The 16,421-nt window shown below is 26.4% G+C and overlaps 1 protein-coding gene across 1 annotated transcript; it reads right to left on the reverse strand.

Annotated features, from left to right (window-relative positions):
- Positions 1-638: 638 nt before the first annotated feature.
- Positions 639-13,603, reverse strand: LOC107438970 (WD repeat domain phosphoinositide-interacting protein 4). The gene is made up of 11 exons (XM_016051400.3): positions 13,410-13,603; positions 12,582-12,656; positions 8,236-8,340; positions 6,927-7,014; positions 5,133-5,227; positions 4,782-4,867; positions 4,582-4,704; positions 4,419-4,504; positions 4,077-4,178; positions 1,980-2,113; positions 639-1,814 (listed from the first exon to the last, which is right to left on the reverse strand). Exons 1-11 carry the CDS (start codon positions 13,453-13,455, stop codon positions 1,705-1,707), a joined length of 1,050 nt encoding a protein of 349 aa, XP_015906886.1. The 5' UTR covers positions 13,456-13,603; the 3' UTR covers positions 639-1,704.
- Between the last annotated feature and the right edge of the window lie 2,818 nt (positions 13,604-16,421).

Consider the following 16,421-nt stretch of genomic DNA (forward strand, 5'->3'; position numbering starts at 1 on the left):
ATTTACAATGAAATGTCATTAATTACACGCCATACCTTTTTACAAATGTTCTATTTTATCGCTTGAAGCGCATTAGATGATAAAAGCGGAGTATATTTCCAAACAAGAATTGTACTCATTTACTTTATACAGTTTTGCAAAATAAATAAAATTTTATATTTAAATATTCATCTCTTAATAAGCTTAGGAATGGCTTACTGAATATAATTTAAGTAGCATAGGAAAAATAATATATCTAATTTTTCTACAGACATCAGAAAATATATCAGTATTAAATGGCCCCAAATATATACTAAGATCAGAAAATCATTTTACAGATTTCACATTTAGTCATATTTCATGAAAATCGATTGAGATATGTGCATATTTGTAAAGTCATATTCGAAGGAATCCACTAATGTGCATATAGCTCAACAGATATGCACACTATATAGTTCAAAATTACTGCATTATTTAACTTTAATATGATAATTTCAATTTAGACACAGTATCATAACATTAATCAGCATGCAAAGAAATCAAGGAATTTTGATGGCCTCATTTTGTCTTTTCACGGTATTGATAGAAACAATGATAAGTTGAAATTAAAAAAAATTTGTTAGATAAAATTGAGTTTATATGATCTGATATAATTAAGATTTTCTTTTTTTTTTGTATTTAGCTCTAGATATCAGAATATTTAACATCAACCAGAACCATATAAAAATTGTAATTAAAGATATTAAATAATAATAAATATTTTTCCACTTATTTGCAAAATTTCGTAAACATGCTGATAATACCAACATTCCTGCATGCCAACTAATGCAATTACTTGAAGACATATTTTTATAAATCAATTGTTTCAAAACTGAATTTTTCAATAAAAAATTGGCAAAAAGTTTAAATAGTTAAAAAATACACAAAAGAATTATAAGAAATATTAAATTTCTATGATATGTGTAAAAGAAAAGGTAAAAGTTTTATTACACTTGAATCAACAAAATTAAAATATCAAAACTGAACTGAATTAAAGCAAAAAAATTAGATTTTTTTACTTCAACATAAAAGAAGTCCAAAATTTGTAACGAAAAGTAGCAAATTTTTAGAAGTTACATTTCTAGGAAATGAATTTTCAAAAATACATATTAGTATTTAGAGAAAAAGTTTTAATATTTAAAACTTTATTATTCAGAGATCAATAAGATGAAAACAGCTATTAATTAGATTTTTAAGAAGAAATAATTTATATTTGGTTATAATTATAATACAGAGTTAACAAATGCTCAAAAATAAAATAATTAATATATTTTAAAATCGTTCTACATATGAAAAATTTAAGCATTTATGAATTTTAATAACAAAATGGCCTAGAAAACCATTATGTATTCAAACATTGTAATGTGACGCGCAATAAACACACGGAAAAATTGTCCTAACTTTTCACACAGTAATGATAACAAACAATTACTCACAACATAGAAGATTAAACTGCATTCACTATTAAACCAATCATTTTACACAAGCATGAATCAATACATGCATGCTAAGCTTTGCTTTTAATTTAATTTGTCACATGCCATTTACACAACAACAAAAATATACATAATTTTGATTTTACTCTTTAAATAAAATATGTCAAGGCACTGAATTTGAATGATGTCTACAACAAATATCATTCAGAATAATTCAAACTAGTGTTTGGAGTGAATGTCCGTTCTATGCTTAAAATTCCTCTTCATCATATAAATCTAAAAACACATCATATGATTTCCTATTACAGCTTCCTGTTTCTGTGTAAACATATTTATGAAATGTCCCATCAACACAAATAGCTAAAAAAAAGTGAGACTAGTATTAAAAATTGAGACAGTACAAATATATTTTAAACACATAACTTGTTCAGAAAATGTCAAATTCTGCTAAGAACTCCTAAAGACATTGAGAAGCAAGATAAACAGCTTTAAAAATATCATATCTGTTAATAAGTTCATGCTTACCATATATTGATGAATTTGATCCAAAGGCACAAATACACTTGCATTCTTGGGTAACAGTGAAGGCAGCAAAAGACCATTGGGAAGTTGCTGCATATGCCCCAATTGGACCAATAAATTTAGCGGCATTTGATAACCTAAAATAGTCCAGTGCATTATTTCTTACATCATTTAATATTAAGTGCTCAATAATATATAGTTGGACCAATAAACTCAGTGAAATTTGATAATTCAAAGTAGTTAAGTGCATCACTCCTATTTTATTTAATAAATATACAAATATTTATAAATTAAGCAGCATTTCATAACTGAAATCAGGGTGCGTAGCCAAATTATTCAACAAAAAATAAGCACTTTTCAAGCACTCAAAAAATATTTTTAAGCACTTTAAAAAAATATCACAACCAGGCAGGGTTGTAAAAATTTTGACAATTGACGGTTTTATATTGTTTTAACCAACATGTCAAAAAAAAAAAAAATTTGGCCTTGTTTTTGATGAAATCATGAAATTTTGATTCATGTAAAATGAATTTCATACGCTACAAACTGACAATACGCCGAAATAGGAATTGGGATTGAATTAATTGTGAAAACGTTAAATAGGAACAATGTGAACTGTGTCTTTTTGCATAATTTGTAGCAAAAATCAACATGGTATAGGAAAAATTTCATTTTGAAAAAGGGAAAATTAAGCACTTTCTAAAAACACCCATTAAAAAAGAAACACCTTTAAGGGTTTTTAAAAAACGAAAATAAACACTTTTTAAAAACACTATGCACCCTGGGAAATAGCCAAGTGAATTAATGATATTAATATCCTTTATCTTACTTATTATTCAATTGAAAATTGAATGTCCAAAAATTTATAGATATTCACATAAATACATCAGTTGCTTAAAAGAAAAATAATTAATCATATTGCAAGAAATTAAAAGCCCATGAATAGCTTATTTTTAAAGACAAGTATTTTTTTTTTAAAAAAAATGCAAATGATTAATAAAAGTGTTATCCATCTTGCAATGCTCATTTATTTCCAGCAGTATAGATATAAACATAGTATATAAATTATGTAACCCAAAAACATGAACTTTTAACTAAAAATGGATAATACAAACATTTTTTGAAAGTAAGGTATTTATGAGTATCCTCGGTGGTTTTAGTGAAAATGGCGTTTGGCAAAGACATTTTAATGCAGAAATTTTTAAAAAGCCCAATATTTTAAAAAGTATTTCATTTTGATAAAAATTTATATGTTTTATCAACTGTTACAAACTTACAACTTACTCAAACCTATTAAAAAATTCAATAAATAAAAATCTATTCCACAAAAGGATATATTGCATGTTTTATGATAATTTTAGTTAAAATAAGTTCCTCTACAAATAACTAACTAAAACCAGTATAATTATTGAAACTACTAATTATTAAACGAACAAGTAAATACAAAATTGCTGTCTATTATTTTGTTAAAAAAAAATATATTAATCCGTAAAATGCATTATAATTTCAATTTAATTACAAAATATTTTAATATCTTATCCAGGAATGAAAATTATTTTTTCATCAATAATATTACATATTTAATCAAGCACATTAATCCTGCAATACTTTAATCACAGTTTGGGTTCCATAGTTTTTTTTTTACTTTTTCAGTAAATAAACGTAATAAAAACTCTTACCATTATTGCATTTTCAAAACTAAGTATTTTATTATTCTGCATGAAAAATTTAGAAAAGAACAAATGGGGAGGTATTGTTTTGAGAAGCAAAACAGATTATTACAAAGCAGTAATTATTAAAGCAAAGGCCCAAACAGAAAAAATCTATTTGGACAAATTAGGTTAAATTAATACAGAGTAACTAACTTAATTTTATAATTCAAAAACTAATAGATAAATTTGCTATGTTTCTTGAACACAAGTTTTATTTAGTTAAAAAAAATGGTTTAAATCAATCCATCAAACAATCAATGTGTTTTATACCAGTAAAAAAAAAAAATTTTTTTTTTAGTACCAGGCATTTTAAAACCTTATAACAATACCACTGAAATCTTTTACTTAATCTATATTAACATGCATATAAATAAAGAAAAATACATACATGGACTTTCTATTTTTCACTGATTCCTTTAATGAAAATATATGTACAGTTCCTTTATCACTAGATGCACATAGTAAATCAGAATTACTGCTGAAATTTATACTGAAACAAAAACAAAATCAGGATTAATACTCAACAATTTTCAGTAAACTTAGAAAAAAAAAATTTTCACTGAAAGAATGTTCACTGAAAAAATTTTTACATCAATTGAAACAGCATAATTATAATATTCATGAAATAGGAAATTCTTTAAGATAAAAAGAAAGAATGCAAACTTATGAATTGTTTTTTAATTAAAAAGCCTAATCATAACTGTACAAAAGAAGCAAAGTATTAGCATACCAATAAAGAGTAGCAGTATCGGATCCTCGTCTTAACTCTATAAGTCGAGTTTTCTTGAATGTGTCGAAGACTCGTATCAGCGTACCCTAAAAATTAAATATTTTAGCAATTACACACATTTTACATGAAAATATTTAAAATATTCATTAGACTCAACTATTACCCTCATTGATGCTGTAGCAACTAATGTACCTTGTTGGTTCATTGCTATGTATACAATCTCTGTGTCATGAGCATTTATTATAATTGGTGCAACTGTCTGTCCAGGATTCTTTGCCGCTAAGTCCTGAAATGATTTTGCAACATGAATATAAACTTGAGCAGAAAAATACCAACATTTATATTGTAGTGGCTGAAACTTACTACTATTTGTATACTTCCTCGATAATGCCCAGGAAATATTAGCAACTGACGTTCAGAACTAGGAAATGGACTCACTTCACAAAGCCCTAAAAAAATTTTAGGTAACTTAAGAACAGTAAAATGACAGAATATCAGCAGTAAACTATTAATTACTTTTAATATTACTAGCTAAGTTTAACATATTAAAATCAGAAAACAACTTCAATGAAGCACTCCAACTTATGTTATATTTACAAATGCAATGAAATATTGCAACTTTTTACTTTCAAGCCAAGCATTAGTCTGAAGTAAATTGAGATTTATAGCTACAAATTATAGGATACAAAATTATAGGATAATGCGCAAGATTACCTTTTGGATTTTTTCCTGTATCAAAGGTTGAAAGCTTATTTGTGAAATCAGGAAATGCAAAAACATGAATCTGCAATGCTTCGGCTACATAAATCCTAAAACATATAAAAATTTGTCAAATTCATGTAAATAAAATTGCACAAGCAAATATATATATATATATATATAATTATTTCAGCAACTATAACATAGCAAAAAACAAAAAGTTTTAAAAAATTGTGTGAACATTTCGATTTAAAAAAAAAATTAGCTTTAGCATTTTTGAAAAAAGCAGCTAAAAACATTAAATATTTTCAAATGTAGACCGAGATTTCATTGGGAAACCTTTGAAAACTAAAGCTTATAATTAAATCCTTTAACTTTTCTCAAACATTGCCAACAAAAATAGTTTTCTATTTGATAATTAGCAATAAACTACTTAATATGGTAAATGGTACAAAACAAATACATAATATAACAGTTGGGAAAAAATGCCTCAAAATAACAATTCGAAAAAGAAACAAAAATGACAATAGCAAAACAAAAAAAATATTTTAGTAATTTTTTTTTTACTATTCTTTTCTCAAAAAATAATAACACACAGAAAAGGTTAAATGTGTAGGCTTTAAATAGCTTAGGCTTTTTGCCAACTTGAACTGTTGATGTGTACCTAAACTGGAATGTTGAAAGACAAAAGCAGATAGGGTAAACAAAAGTAAGAAAGGTAGAATCCATGGGACTTGCAATGGGTTTTCATTTCTGAACAAAAACAAATAGGATAGTCTAAAGACAAAGTTAAAAGTTACCTACAAATATAACATTGCTCATTAATTTTGCATCTACTCATATATCAATTTCAATTTTGAGTAATTTTTTTTTAAAAGTGTACTTGACTTGAAACGAATAGGCTTGCTTATATTCAGAAATATACAGTAATCAAAAACTGAAACAAATCAAAAAATTCTTTTTTTTACAAGTATAAAACATATCATTGAAATAATTTGAATAAAATATACCTATAGTGCCAAAATTCTAATTATTACCTAAATAGTTCATAAATTTTTCATAAAAATATTTCTTTTAAATATCCATGTAAAACAATTTAATAATCACATTATAAAACTAACTACCTGATAATACAAATTATTATTCAATTCATGAGAATACATACACATTTATTGGTTTACTATTTATCACAAGTTTAGGACGCACATATTCTTCAGCAGCTCATTTTTCTTTTTCTTTCAAAGAACAGTAAGAAAGAAGTTTACAGATACATATTTAATATTGGTAGTAATATTGTAATTTTTGTTGAACTTCAAAGAAAAAACAGTAAAATACTCCACATGCTATAATGAATTTAATTATTCAGTTTAAGTTTGTGCCTTAGTTTATATTTGAAAGTAATCAAAATTTTGAATAGTGATAAATTCTGCTTGTAGCAGACACAAAATTAACTGAAATTTCAGCTAGTATCTAACACAAAATTAAGTTCAAAATTAGCTCTTTAGCTACTTCAAAAGTGGTTTAAATTACAATTGGGAATAAATTCTGCTAGTAACCAAAAGGACATGAGAGAAATTTGTTTGTCAATCAGCAATGAGTTCAGGTTGAAATTTGAGCACTCTAGATAGTGGCAAAGAGGTCACAATTTTGACTACAAGATTTATCACTCACAAACAGCTTTAAAATCCACACGTATCTATGACATGATAAATATATTATGATTAAACCACATGTACCTTAAAACATAAAAATATGAATTTTTTTAAAGATGAAATTAGACTATAACATGAATAAAAATAAACTAGTTACCTATCTCTTCTAATTCTCATAGATAAGACAGGAGAAGAAAATGTAAACTCTGATATAAACTTTCGCCCTAAGTCATCCCAAAGAAGAACTGAAAACGTAGAAAAATTTAGTAAAAAAAAAGGAAATGATAGACGCAATTTGTATAAGAATTATTATGCAAATTGAACAAAACATTCCAAACAAAAAATTTTAACCTTAAAGAAAAAAATAATCATATAAACTATTTAAGTTAATTAACCTTTTATTAAAGCTGTATTTTTAACAGAATTTATGAAATTTACACCAAAATCCTGAATTCTTGATAACATTAAGAGGCTATATTGATGGCTTTGTTGATCAAAAGTTAGAATTGACAATGAAGATAAACCCACAAAATTAAAAATTATTATTGATATAAACTTGCTGACAGTGAATAAAAAGCTACAATTCTGGCTTTTTGAGGCATATAAAGTTGTAATGAGAACTCATTCAAAAAAAAAAAATAATTAAATAGAAAACTACACTAAGTTTTAAAAATAAAAATAAGGGGCAGTTTTAAAAACTTTTAAGTGAATGCAAATAATAAAAATGATAGCAAAAATTTTTTAAAAGTATTCTAAATATTTTTGAGATTTTTAAAAACATTTCCAAAACTCGAAAAAAAATTCTCTTCTAGCAGCCAGATACAGTTCTGCTTAGTTTGAATCTTGTTTTTAAGTACATAGTCATACCTCCACCTATTATTTCTGCATCTTTAGTTCTCCCCTATGCATCGGCTTGTTTTGCAAGTATATTTTTAACAATGTTAATTATACCCACTCAAATCTTTTTCTAAAGCTAAAAAAAAAATTCTTGTCTACACTGAAAAGTAAAGAGAGGTCAAACAAAAATTTGTAAATATTCTAAATGAACCAAGGTGGCTCAGTGATTACGGCATCAAACTGCCATTGTGAAGTACCAGGGTCCGATCCCCAATTGCAGCTTGAAGCCCACTCATCTTCAGATCGATGGATATCAGCTTGTCCGGGAAGTAAAAGCAGCCTGAGCGCTATGTTAACCACATTGTCACAATCATGTCATTGGTCACAATATTTTTGAGCCTTAACTTTTACTTACTTTGAGCCTTAGTCTTTACTATAGGTGTAAAGTGAGGTGTTTACTTGAAAAAGTGCTTATGAGCAACTGCGTAATTTAATAAAGCACTTTTCCTTCCTTATCCCTTTTGAATTGTTTGCTTTCAACTTTTCTCATTTGCTTCAGGCATAAATTGGTAATAAAATATATAGTGAAAATATTTAAACTACGAGTATAATTTTGACTGGTAACTTACCTGTATTTTCAGCCAACCTTTGCTTGTTACCTCCTCCAACCATACCCAAAATATTAGTACGGTATAGCATCTCACACAGTGTGAGACTTCCTACTGTAGAAGAGTCTACATAAAATAATTTTTAAAAAAATCAATGATATGTCAACCGTAAAAATATTATTCAAATGCGCAATTAATTTAAAAATGGTTTAAAGTAAAACCAAACTTTAAGTGTGGTAAATTTAATATTTAATAAAATAAATTCAAAAGAAAAGTAGCAATAAATTTTGGAAACAGGGAACACAATAACAAAAGCTGATAAGTAGATATTAAAGTCACTATAACGGTTATTACAGATTTTGTAATGGTGAATGAAGAACTAAAAATGGTGAATGAAGAGATAAAGAGAATAAAGAGCTTTAAAAAAAAAATTGCTTGAAAATTTTGTCTTATGGGATTTCTTTTATTCTTCATATTTCTTTAATTCTTCACACAAAAAAAATTTTTTAAATAAATAAAATTAAAAAAAAGAGTGGGCAAAACTCAACAATTTTAAATAATAAAACTAAGATTAAAACAAGTTGATCCGAAATTATTTATAAAAAAAAAAAATGAAAATAAGAGCTATTTCATTCCTGCATTACAAATGGTCAAGAATTCCGGAACCTGAACTTTCTCGACTTTGGAATTAATTAAGACCCCATTAAGATGATTGATTCAAATAGATTTAAAAAGAAAATTGATCATTTCAGTTGTTTTCATGCAACAATAAATTACTTCAAAACTAAATCATATAAACTAAATTACATATAACTAAGGCCCGGATTTTGATGACATTTGCATTTTTTGTCCTTTAGAGCATTTTTTGAGATTTATAGGGCATTTTCTTTAAAATTTTGGGGCGTATTTTGCATTTGAAAGCATTTTTTAAATTTTTTGTTAAATTTTTCTAATTTTTATTATTTTTTATAATTTTTTATTATTACACTGGCTTCCAAACAATGAAGAAAATTTCTAAGATATTAACAGGTGAAGCAACATCTTTTCAAATTGAAGAAGAATTGTCAGTAAGTGTGACCGTCCTTTTCAAGTACGCACCAATAACATCAGTAGACGTTGAAAGAAGCTTCTCCTGGTATAAAAATTTGCTTTCAGACAAGAGGTGCTCGTTTACATTTCAAAATATTAAAAAAAAATAATAATTAATAATCCACTGTAATTCTGATATTTAGTAATATTATGAGATGGAAGTTGTTATATTCATTTAAGTTTCTATACAAAATGAAAATGTTTTGGAGTCAATATATTTTCCTTTTTTTTTGTTATTTTTGGATATAAAACATATTTGTCAAACTTTAATGAACGTAGAACAAGTATTGCATTGCTTTATATTTTTTGAAACGACTCATAATAATTTTAAAGAGTAAAACATCGTTTTAGTTCAATATTTTTACTTCTAATTAAGTCATGTCATAAGGCACTTTTAGCGCAATTTTCGCATTTTAAGGGCATTTTTTGCACTTTTTAAGGGCATTAATTGAGATTTTTTAGGTCATCAAAATCCGGGCTCTACATATAACCTACATACTAAAGTATAAATGTATACAAAAATAAACCAGTGTTCTCCCTAAGAAGTATGGTCCACCCTGCTTGCCTTGTGATCCCAATAAATGCACACTTTTTGTAAAAATAAGCCACCATCCCTTAAAAACAGTACCTTTTTATTCAGATTCCACTTTGCTTAGTTATGATTATTCTCAACTGGTTAAATTTTTATAAGTATCTTTTTCTTGGGGGGGGGGGGGCAGTGGACTATTAATAAATTTAAGTGACTTTAAAACTAATCTTTTAAATAAAAAACTTTTTTTAAAAAATGAATCTTTTAATATTGATTTTCAGTTTAAATTATAAAAAAAAAAGATTTCAAGTTGTTTATCGATCATTTTTTGCTAGTTTACTTTTTGAGGAAAAAAATATGCACAGAGAACCAATATAAATATATTCTTAAAATAGTATGAGAGGATAAGTTAAAAATAGTTGAGTAAAATATTCTATTATTACAAAATATTACGTATTTCGATAAATATTCAGTATGTTAAGTGAGTGCCCTTTTAAAACTCAAAGCGCTCTTTTCAAAGAGGAACCGCCTGCCTTTTTTATTTCTAAGGAGAACTCTGAATAAACAAATGATAACACAGGTTAATGCATCATAATGTAGAAATAAATTCATCAATATATAAAATAAAAAAAAAGAAATTTATCACTTAAAATAACAATACATTTAAATGTACTTTTGGCTTAGCAATAAATGAAATACATAAGATAAGAAAAAAAATGCTTTCACTGCATTGATGGAGAAAAGAAAAAAACTTACTACTCAATAATTTTAATAACTTTATTTTCGACATCATTTTCCAAAGAGCAATCAAACATATTACAAAAGCAATTTAGACATCATAAATGTTAGTTTTCTTTCTTTTTGATGATTAAATTATTAAACTAGATTTCAAGTCTGAAAGATGAGTAACTAGTAGACGGTTCCTAAATTTGAACCATCATATCTTTGCGATTTAAAGAGTTATGGATCAGCAGTTTTAAATAAAAAAATACAATAAGATGCCCAAAGCAGTTAAAAATTAGTTTTGAAATGTAATAAAATAAAGTAAAATACTATATATAAATGAGTTTAGTCACTATTGAAAAATAATCAAAACTTAACTATGTTATTGGTATGAGGTAAAGTAAAAATAATTATAATATAAAGAAAATGAGAAATATTTATGATAAATAAAAAACAGAGTAACAGTTTTAAATAATAAAGAAACTAAAGCAGTAAAGTTCCTAAGAAGAAAATATCCTCTTAATCCTTAAAACAAAATTTTATTGCCAGAAGTAATATTTTCCAGAAAAAATTCATTCATAAAACATTTAAAAAAAAAAAAGAGAAAAAAGACAATTCGTCAGAAATGTTTTTAAAAAGGCAGTGCTATCATAAAAATACCTAGAAAAAAAATTATATACAACAAAAAAAATATAAACCAATTTTTATTTTAGGAAGAAAATTTTAAATATCAGTTTTCCGATTGACCATATTTTCAAGAAAAAGTGAAGAATTAAGTCTAATAGAAACCCTCTAAATTGCTATGTCATAATAGAAACGTTTATAAAAACGAAAGTTTTTTAAAAAATATGATAGATGGAAACCAAAATAAGAATCATTAATTTATGAAAAAAATTTAAACATTAAAAAGCTCAATTTAACTTTTTTAAACTGCTGTATTTTCAGAAAAAAAAGTGACCATAAAACAATAACATTCATTAGAAATGCTATTTAGAAAATGCTGAGTCATAAAATTGCAGATAAAAAGAATAGTTAATAAAAATAAAAAAAGAAAAGCTGTTCTTAGCTCTGAAATGTAACATTAACAGAGAATCACACTTTTCAACATTATCTGTTATCTGCTTTACCATACAGGAAAATAGTGACAATAAAAAACAAAGTCTACATGACGAGTTCCATTAAAATGCCTTGCTAATTCAAACAGAAAAACTGTAAAAACGAAAAGTTACTAATTCTTAAAAAAAAGTGCGGAAAAAAGAACAAAATAGACTACCCCGGATATAATTTTAAAAAAAAAATCAACACTACAAAACTTATGGAGGAGGCTCAATATAAAAATAACCTAGTTTTGCATTTCAGAACATAGATTATAAAGTTTCCGAACTTATCAAATGTGTAAAAACTATTTCTAATAATGTATAGTTAAAAATAAAAAACAATTTAAGTTTATGCTTGAAATCCTCACCAAAAAATACTTTGCCGAATATTTGACCGAACATTAGGCCAAACATTCAGAAAAGTGCAGAATACTGAATAGTAGACAAATATTCGCAATATACCTATTTAATATATAGTGAAACCTAAAGGAAATACCACCTCTGTATAGCGACTTCTCATTTTTTAAAGCTAACTCATTTTTGTGATATAAAATTATATGCAAACAAACAAAAAACACAATTGTTTATTTTAAATAGTTCTAGCATTCATAATTAGTAAATTTGTTTTTACACATAATTATACTTGTAAAAGTCATTTTTATTGACACTAATGTTTAGTCATTGATCCAGTTTTCATGAAGTCAACACAAGTGGCATTTCTGCACCAAGAAAATAATACAAAGTAAAATTAAAACCATTTGCAAAAAATCATGTACCTTCCACAACATTTTGAGGTCAATGAAGGTATCCCCTAAGAACAACCAATCTTCATTAAGGACCATTCGACTATTGAACAGAGAGTGGTCGCTCCCGAGAGTTATAAGCTGCTATGCTTATTAATTTCAGATAGTTATGTTTCTTATTCTTACCTAAATGTGTAAGCTCCCTAAGAGGTTCCATGTTGTAAATCCTGGCTCCAGAATCCATAGAACATGAAAAGCAACCTAGATTTATAATTAATTTTATGTATGAGAAACAAAATTTGTCAAAAAGAAAATTTAATATGCATTCATAATTTGTACTAAGTTTAAATGGCAAAATAAATAAGTTATTACAATCGAACAATAAAAAAAAAACTTCAACGTAAAAAAATATATCACAAAACCAAACCATAATGATATAATAAACAAGAGCAATAAAGCTAAAAAAAATTAAGTAACTACCCTAACTAATTATGAATATAAATTTAAAATTATTTACTCTTGGAATAAATGAAGTTACTTTGAAACGTATTATGTACTTTCATTATATGCAATTTAGAAAATTTAATCAAAAAAGTAACTCAATTTACATTTGTACAAATATGCATGTTATAAACAAATAGCTTAAGTCAATTTTTTAAGAGACAATACAAACAGAAACAAGGATATTTTATTTTTATAACAAAAACTATAACATAACTATATCCAAAATTTAAAATAAAAAGGGATTAAAAAGGTAACGTTATTACACATTAAATCAATCTTACAAATTTACAGATACCAGGGTACAATCCCTCTGTGACGCCAAAATTTTTAGACCAGAAAAACCCTCAAATATTTACATATAAAGCTAACATTTTTTCTTATAAATAACAAAAAAATACTTTAAAAAATGCGAGGAACAAGAAAATTGTTTTTTTCTAAGGAAACAAAGACAATGACGCATTGAACAAAGAGCAAGAAAAAAATTAACTTGTATTTAAATTAAAAACTGACCATGGTCCTGGTTGAACTGTAAATTATTTATTCTAAAGTAATCCATCAGAAAATAAATAATTTAATGCTTAATTAAAAATTCATATAAGTTTAAAAGTTATTAAGCGTAAACTTGTAAACAAAGAAGTTCAAATGTACAAAGTTGTTAAAACACGCTCAGTTGTTTCACAACAAATACTGCTGTTATGATATGGAAAGAAAGAGGGGTGGAAGGAAGGGGCAGGGGAAAAGAAAATCGCCTGAAAACTGCGCCCTCTAAGGATTTAATTATTTTAAATTAAAAACATTTGCCAAAGTGTTGAATTAGATCCTCGATAAAAGATTTTTTTTTTCTTTCAAATCAGCCTAAAAGGGGGAATTAACTTTGTATTAAAACAATTAGTTAGGAATTCATGAAAAATAAAATTCATAATAATGAGATTTAAGCGTAGCAAAACTAAACAGCCGGAAGCTTGCTAAATACAGAAATTCAAGTTTTGTTTACAAATTCAATACGTACATTTGACTATTTTTTATGAAGGTTAAAAATTACAGATTGGCAGTTTGAATAATTTTACTAAAACAATGCTGTAATTTCGAATTTCATATGTCACTTTCATGCTAATTCTTTTTCTACGCTTGACACTTGTAAAACGAATTTTAATTTAGATATTATATAATTTTTCACGATAATACGCATTCAATATGAGTGACCGAGAATTTACAGTTTTTGGTACTGATTTACAGAAGATACCATGTTTCAAGAAATCTTTCAGTTATGGAATCTATACTGGTCTAGCTGCTGGTTTAGGGCACTTCCTGTTCACTAGCAAGGCCAAGAAGTCGACTGACATAGCAGTTTATTCTTTTGTGGCTTCAACCTTGTGTTTTTGGACTTACTGTCGTTATAACTGGGCAAATAAACGCTCATACACCCAAAAAATGAACGAAGCTGTGCATAGTGTTATGTTAAGTGAAGGGGCTACAAAGAAATTTGATGATGCTTAGATATTTATTAGTATTTTAATCTTGTGTGTTTTACATAGTTAGCATAAAATAAATATCAATAAAAATTGAGTTCCATTTTTTTTTACTCTAACATTGATACCTATTATTTTAACCACTGGAATAATTTTGAAATATTACTGAATTGTTTATTCAAAGATAACTTAGATATAATATTTTTTTATTTGTTAATAAATGCTGCAATTGTCTTGTTTTTTCTCTTCTTTTTATAAAAAATTTCCACAGTTAATATCTTGTTTATCATGCGCTTATTTTAATGTGCGTAGGTACAGAATCAGTTGAATAATATAATTCTACAAACAAAATTATTTATTTTTTAATTTTGAGAGTTTTAAGAACAATTACAATTGTAACAAAATGTTAAAAAATTTTCAATTAGGTGAAAAATTTAGTGGAGTATAATTAATAGAAAATCTGGCACTTTTCCATATCTCCAAATTAAAGAAATTTGACTTTTTCATTTTTTAAAAAGTAGCTGTCACTTAAGAAAGAAAAAAAAATAGTTGTTAAATTTCCTTATTCCCAATAACTTAGCATTGGCGAATCTAGTACATTGCCAAATTGGGAAAATTGCTGGTTACATTTAATTGCCCATGCAACTTAGAAATAAAACAAATTTTTCAGATTTTGTCTATCTATTCTGCAGAATTCTCCTTAGGAATTCAAAAGGGCAGGGTGCTTGCTCATTGTAAAAGGCACTTTGGGTTTTGAAAGGGCACTCACTTAACCTGGTAAAAATTTATCAAAATATGTAATATCATGTAATAACTGAATTTGATCCTCAACAATTTTTAAGTTACCATCCTATACTATTTTATGTGTAAATTTCAAAAAGTAATTTTCACTCATTATCTAAAGAGAAAAATTAGTAGTAGAGAACCAATTATCCGGGATGCTCGAGACCATCGCTATCCCGGATATCTGAATTTCCCGGTTTTCTGGATCGACCAAAAAGTGTCGTTAATCGATGTTTTATCGAACCAGAAGTACCAGGAAAAAGTGTAATGCATAAAGTAAGAGAAAAAAGAAAAGTACTCCTAACTTTAAAAAGAAAAAAAAATTGTAGAAAAATAACATTTAAAAGAATAAAAAAAATTTCAAGTTTAGACAAGAAAAACAAGATTAAAAAATACAAAATTCTCGTATTTATTTTACAATTCCTAAATTAACTAATATAAACAAAGCCAATGGTTAAATAACACAATATATTTCATACCTAATTATATGGGAAAACAATAAAATAAAAATTTATTAATCTAAATAAAAACTTGAACACTTGAAAATTATCGAACGGAAACGATAGTTAAAAAAAGGCACTAGCATAAATATTGAAACCCGGAACAAGGCAAGATCAACGGAACTTTTTTTAAAAAAACTAATGATAACATTTATTAANTATTTTTTTTGTTGATAAAAACAAGATTTTTAATTACAGCAGATGTGATTCCACACCAAGAAAAACTTGCAATTGATACCGCTCTTCCAAAGAATGAGAATTTATTCAAAAGAAAAAGATTTTATTTTTATTAGTCGATGTCAAATAAATATATTTTTCTCTTTTCTTTTTCTGTTCACTGATATGCATGCAATGCATTTTCCCCACCCCCCTCGTAAATCAAGCAGAAAACGAAATCAGCATGTCACACCCTTGAGTTTGATTGACGGCCTAAAGGAGGAAATGACGTTTCTCTGGGTAAACGGGGAAAAAAATTTTCCCCTTCCTTACATTTTCCTCTACTCAACTTCAAGGATGAGTCCAATTTCCGCTTTTTTCGTTCCAGTTTAAAATGGCGGGAAAATCGAGCAAAATTTTTCACGGTTATTTGGATACCGGATAAATGGTTCTCTACTGTAGTTTAAAATTAATAATAATTAAAGGCATGCTAGGAGACAATGTCTGTGCTTATATTTTTTTCAAAAAAAAAAGTTAAGTAAAAAAAAACTAATTTTTGATAAAGAGCATAAAAGATTTTTTCTGTAATTAATTATCCGGAAAATATTTGAAAA

This window comes from Parasteatoda tepidariorum, chromosome 6 (genome assembly GCF_043381705.1).
Source record: "Parasteatoda tepidariorum isolate YZ-2023 chromosome 6, CAS_Ptep_4.0, whole genome shotgun sequence".
In the NCBI taxonomy this organism is placed as follows: domain Eukaryota; kingdom Metazoa; phylum Arthropoda; class Arachnida; order Araneae; family Theridiidae; genus Parasteatoda; species Parasteatoda tepidariorum.

Excerpts from the sequence above, each read along its gene's own strand:
- LOC107438970 (XM_016051400.3), bottom strand. The coding sequence starts at position 13,455 with ATGGATTACTTTAGAATAAATAATTTACAGTTCAACCAGGACCATG. Across the intron at positions 5,228-6,926 it reads ATGAGAATTAGAAGAGATAG|GATTTATGTAGCCGAAGCAT; the intron begins GTAACTAGTTTA and ends TATATGTTTTAG. Across the intron at positions 2,114-4,076 it reads GTGAAAAATAGAAAGTCCAT|GTTATCAAATGCCGCTAAAT; the intron begins GTATGTATTTTT and ends GGACTATTTTAG.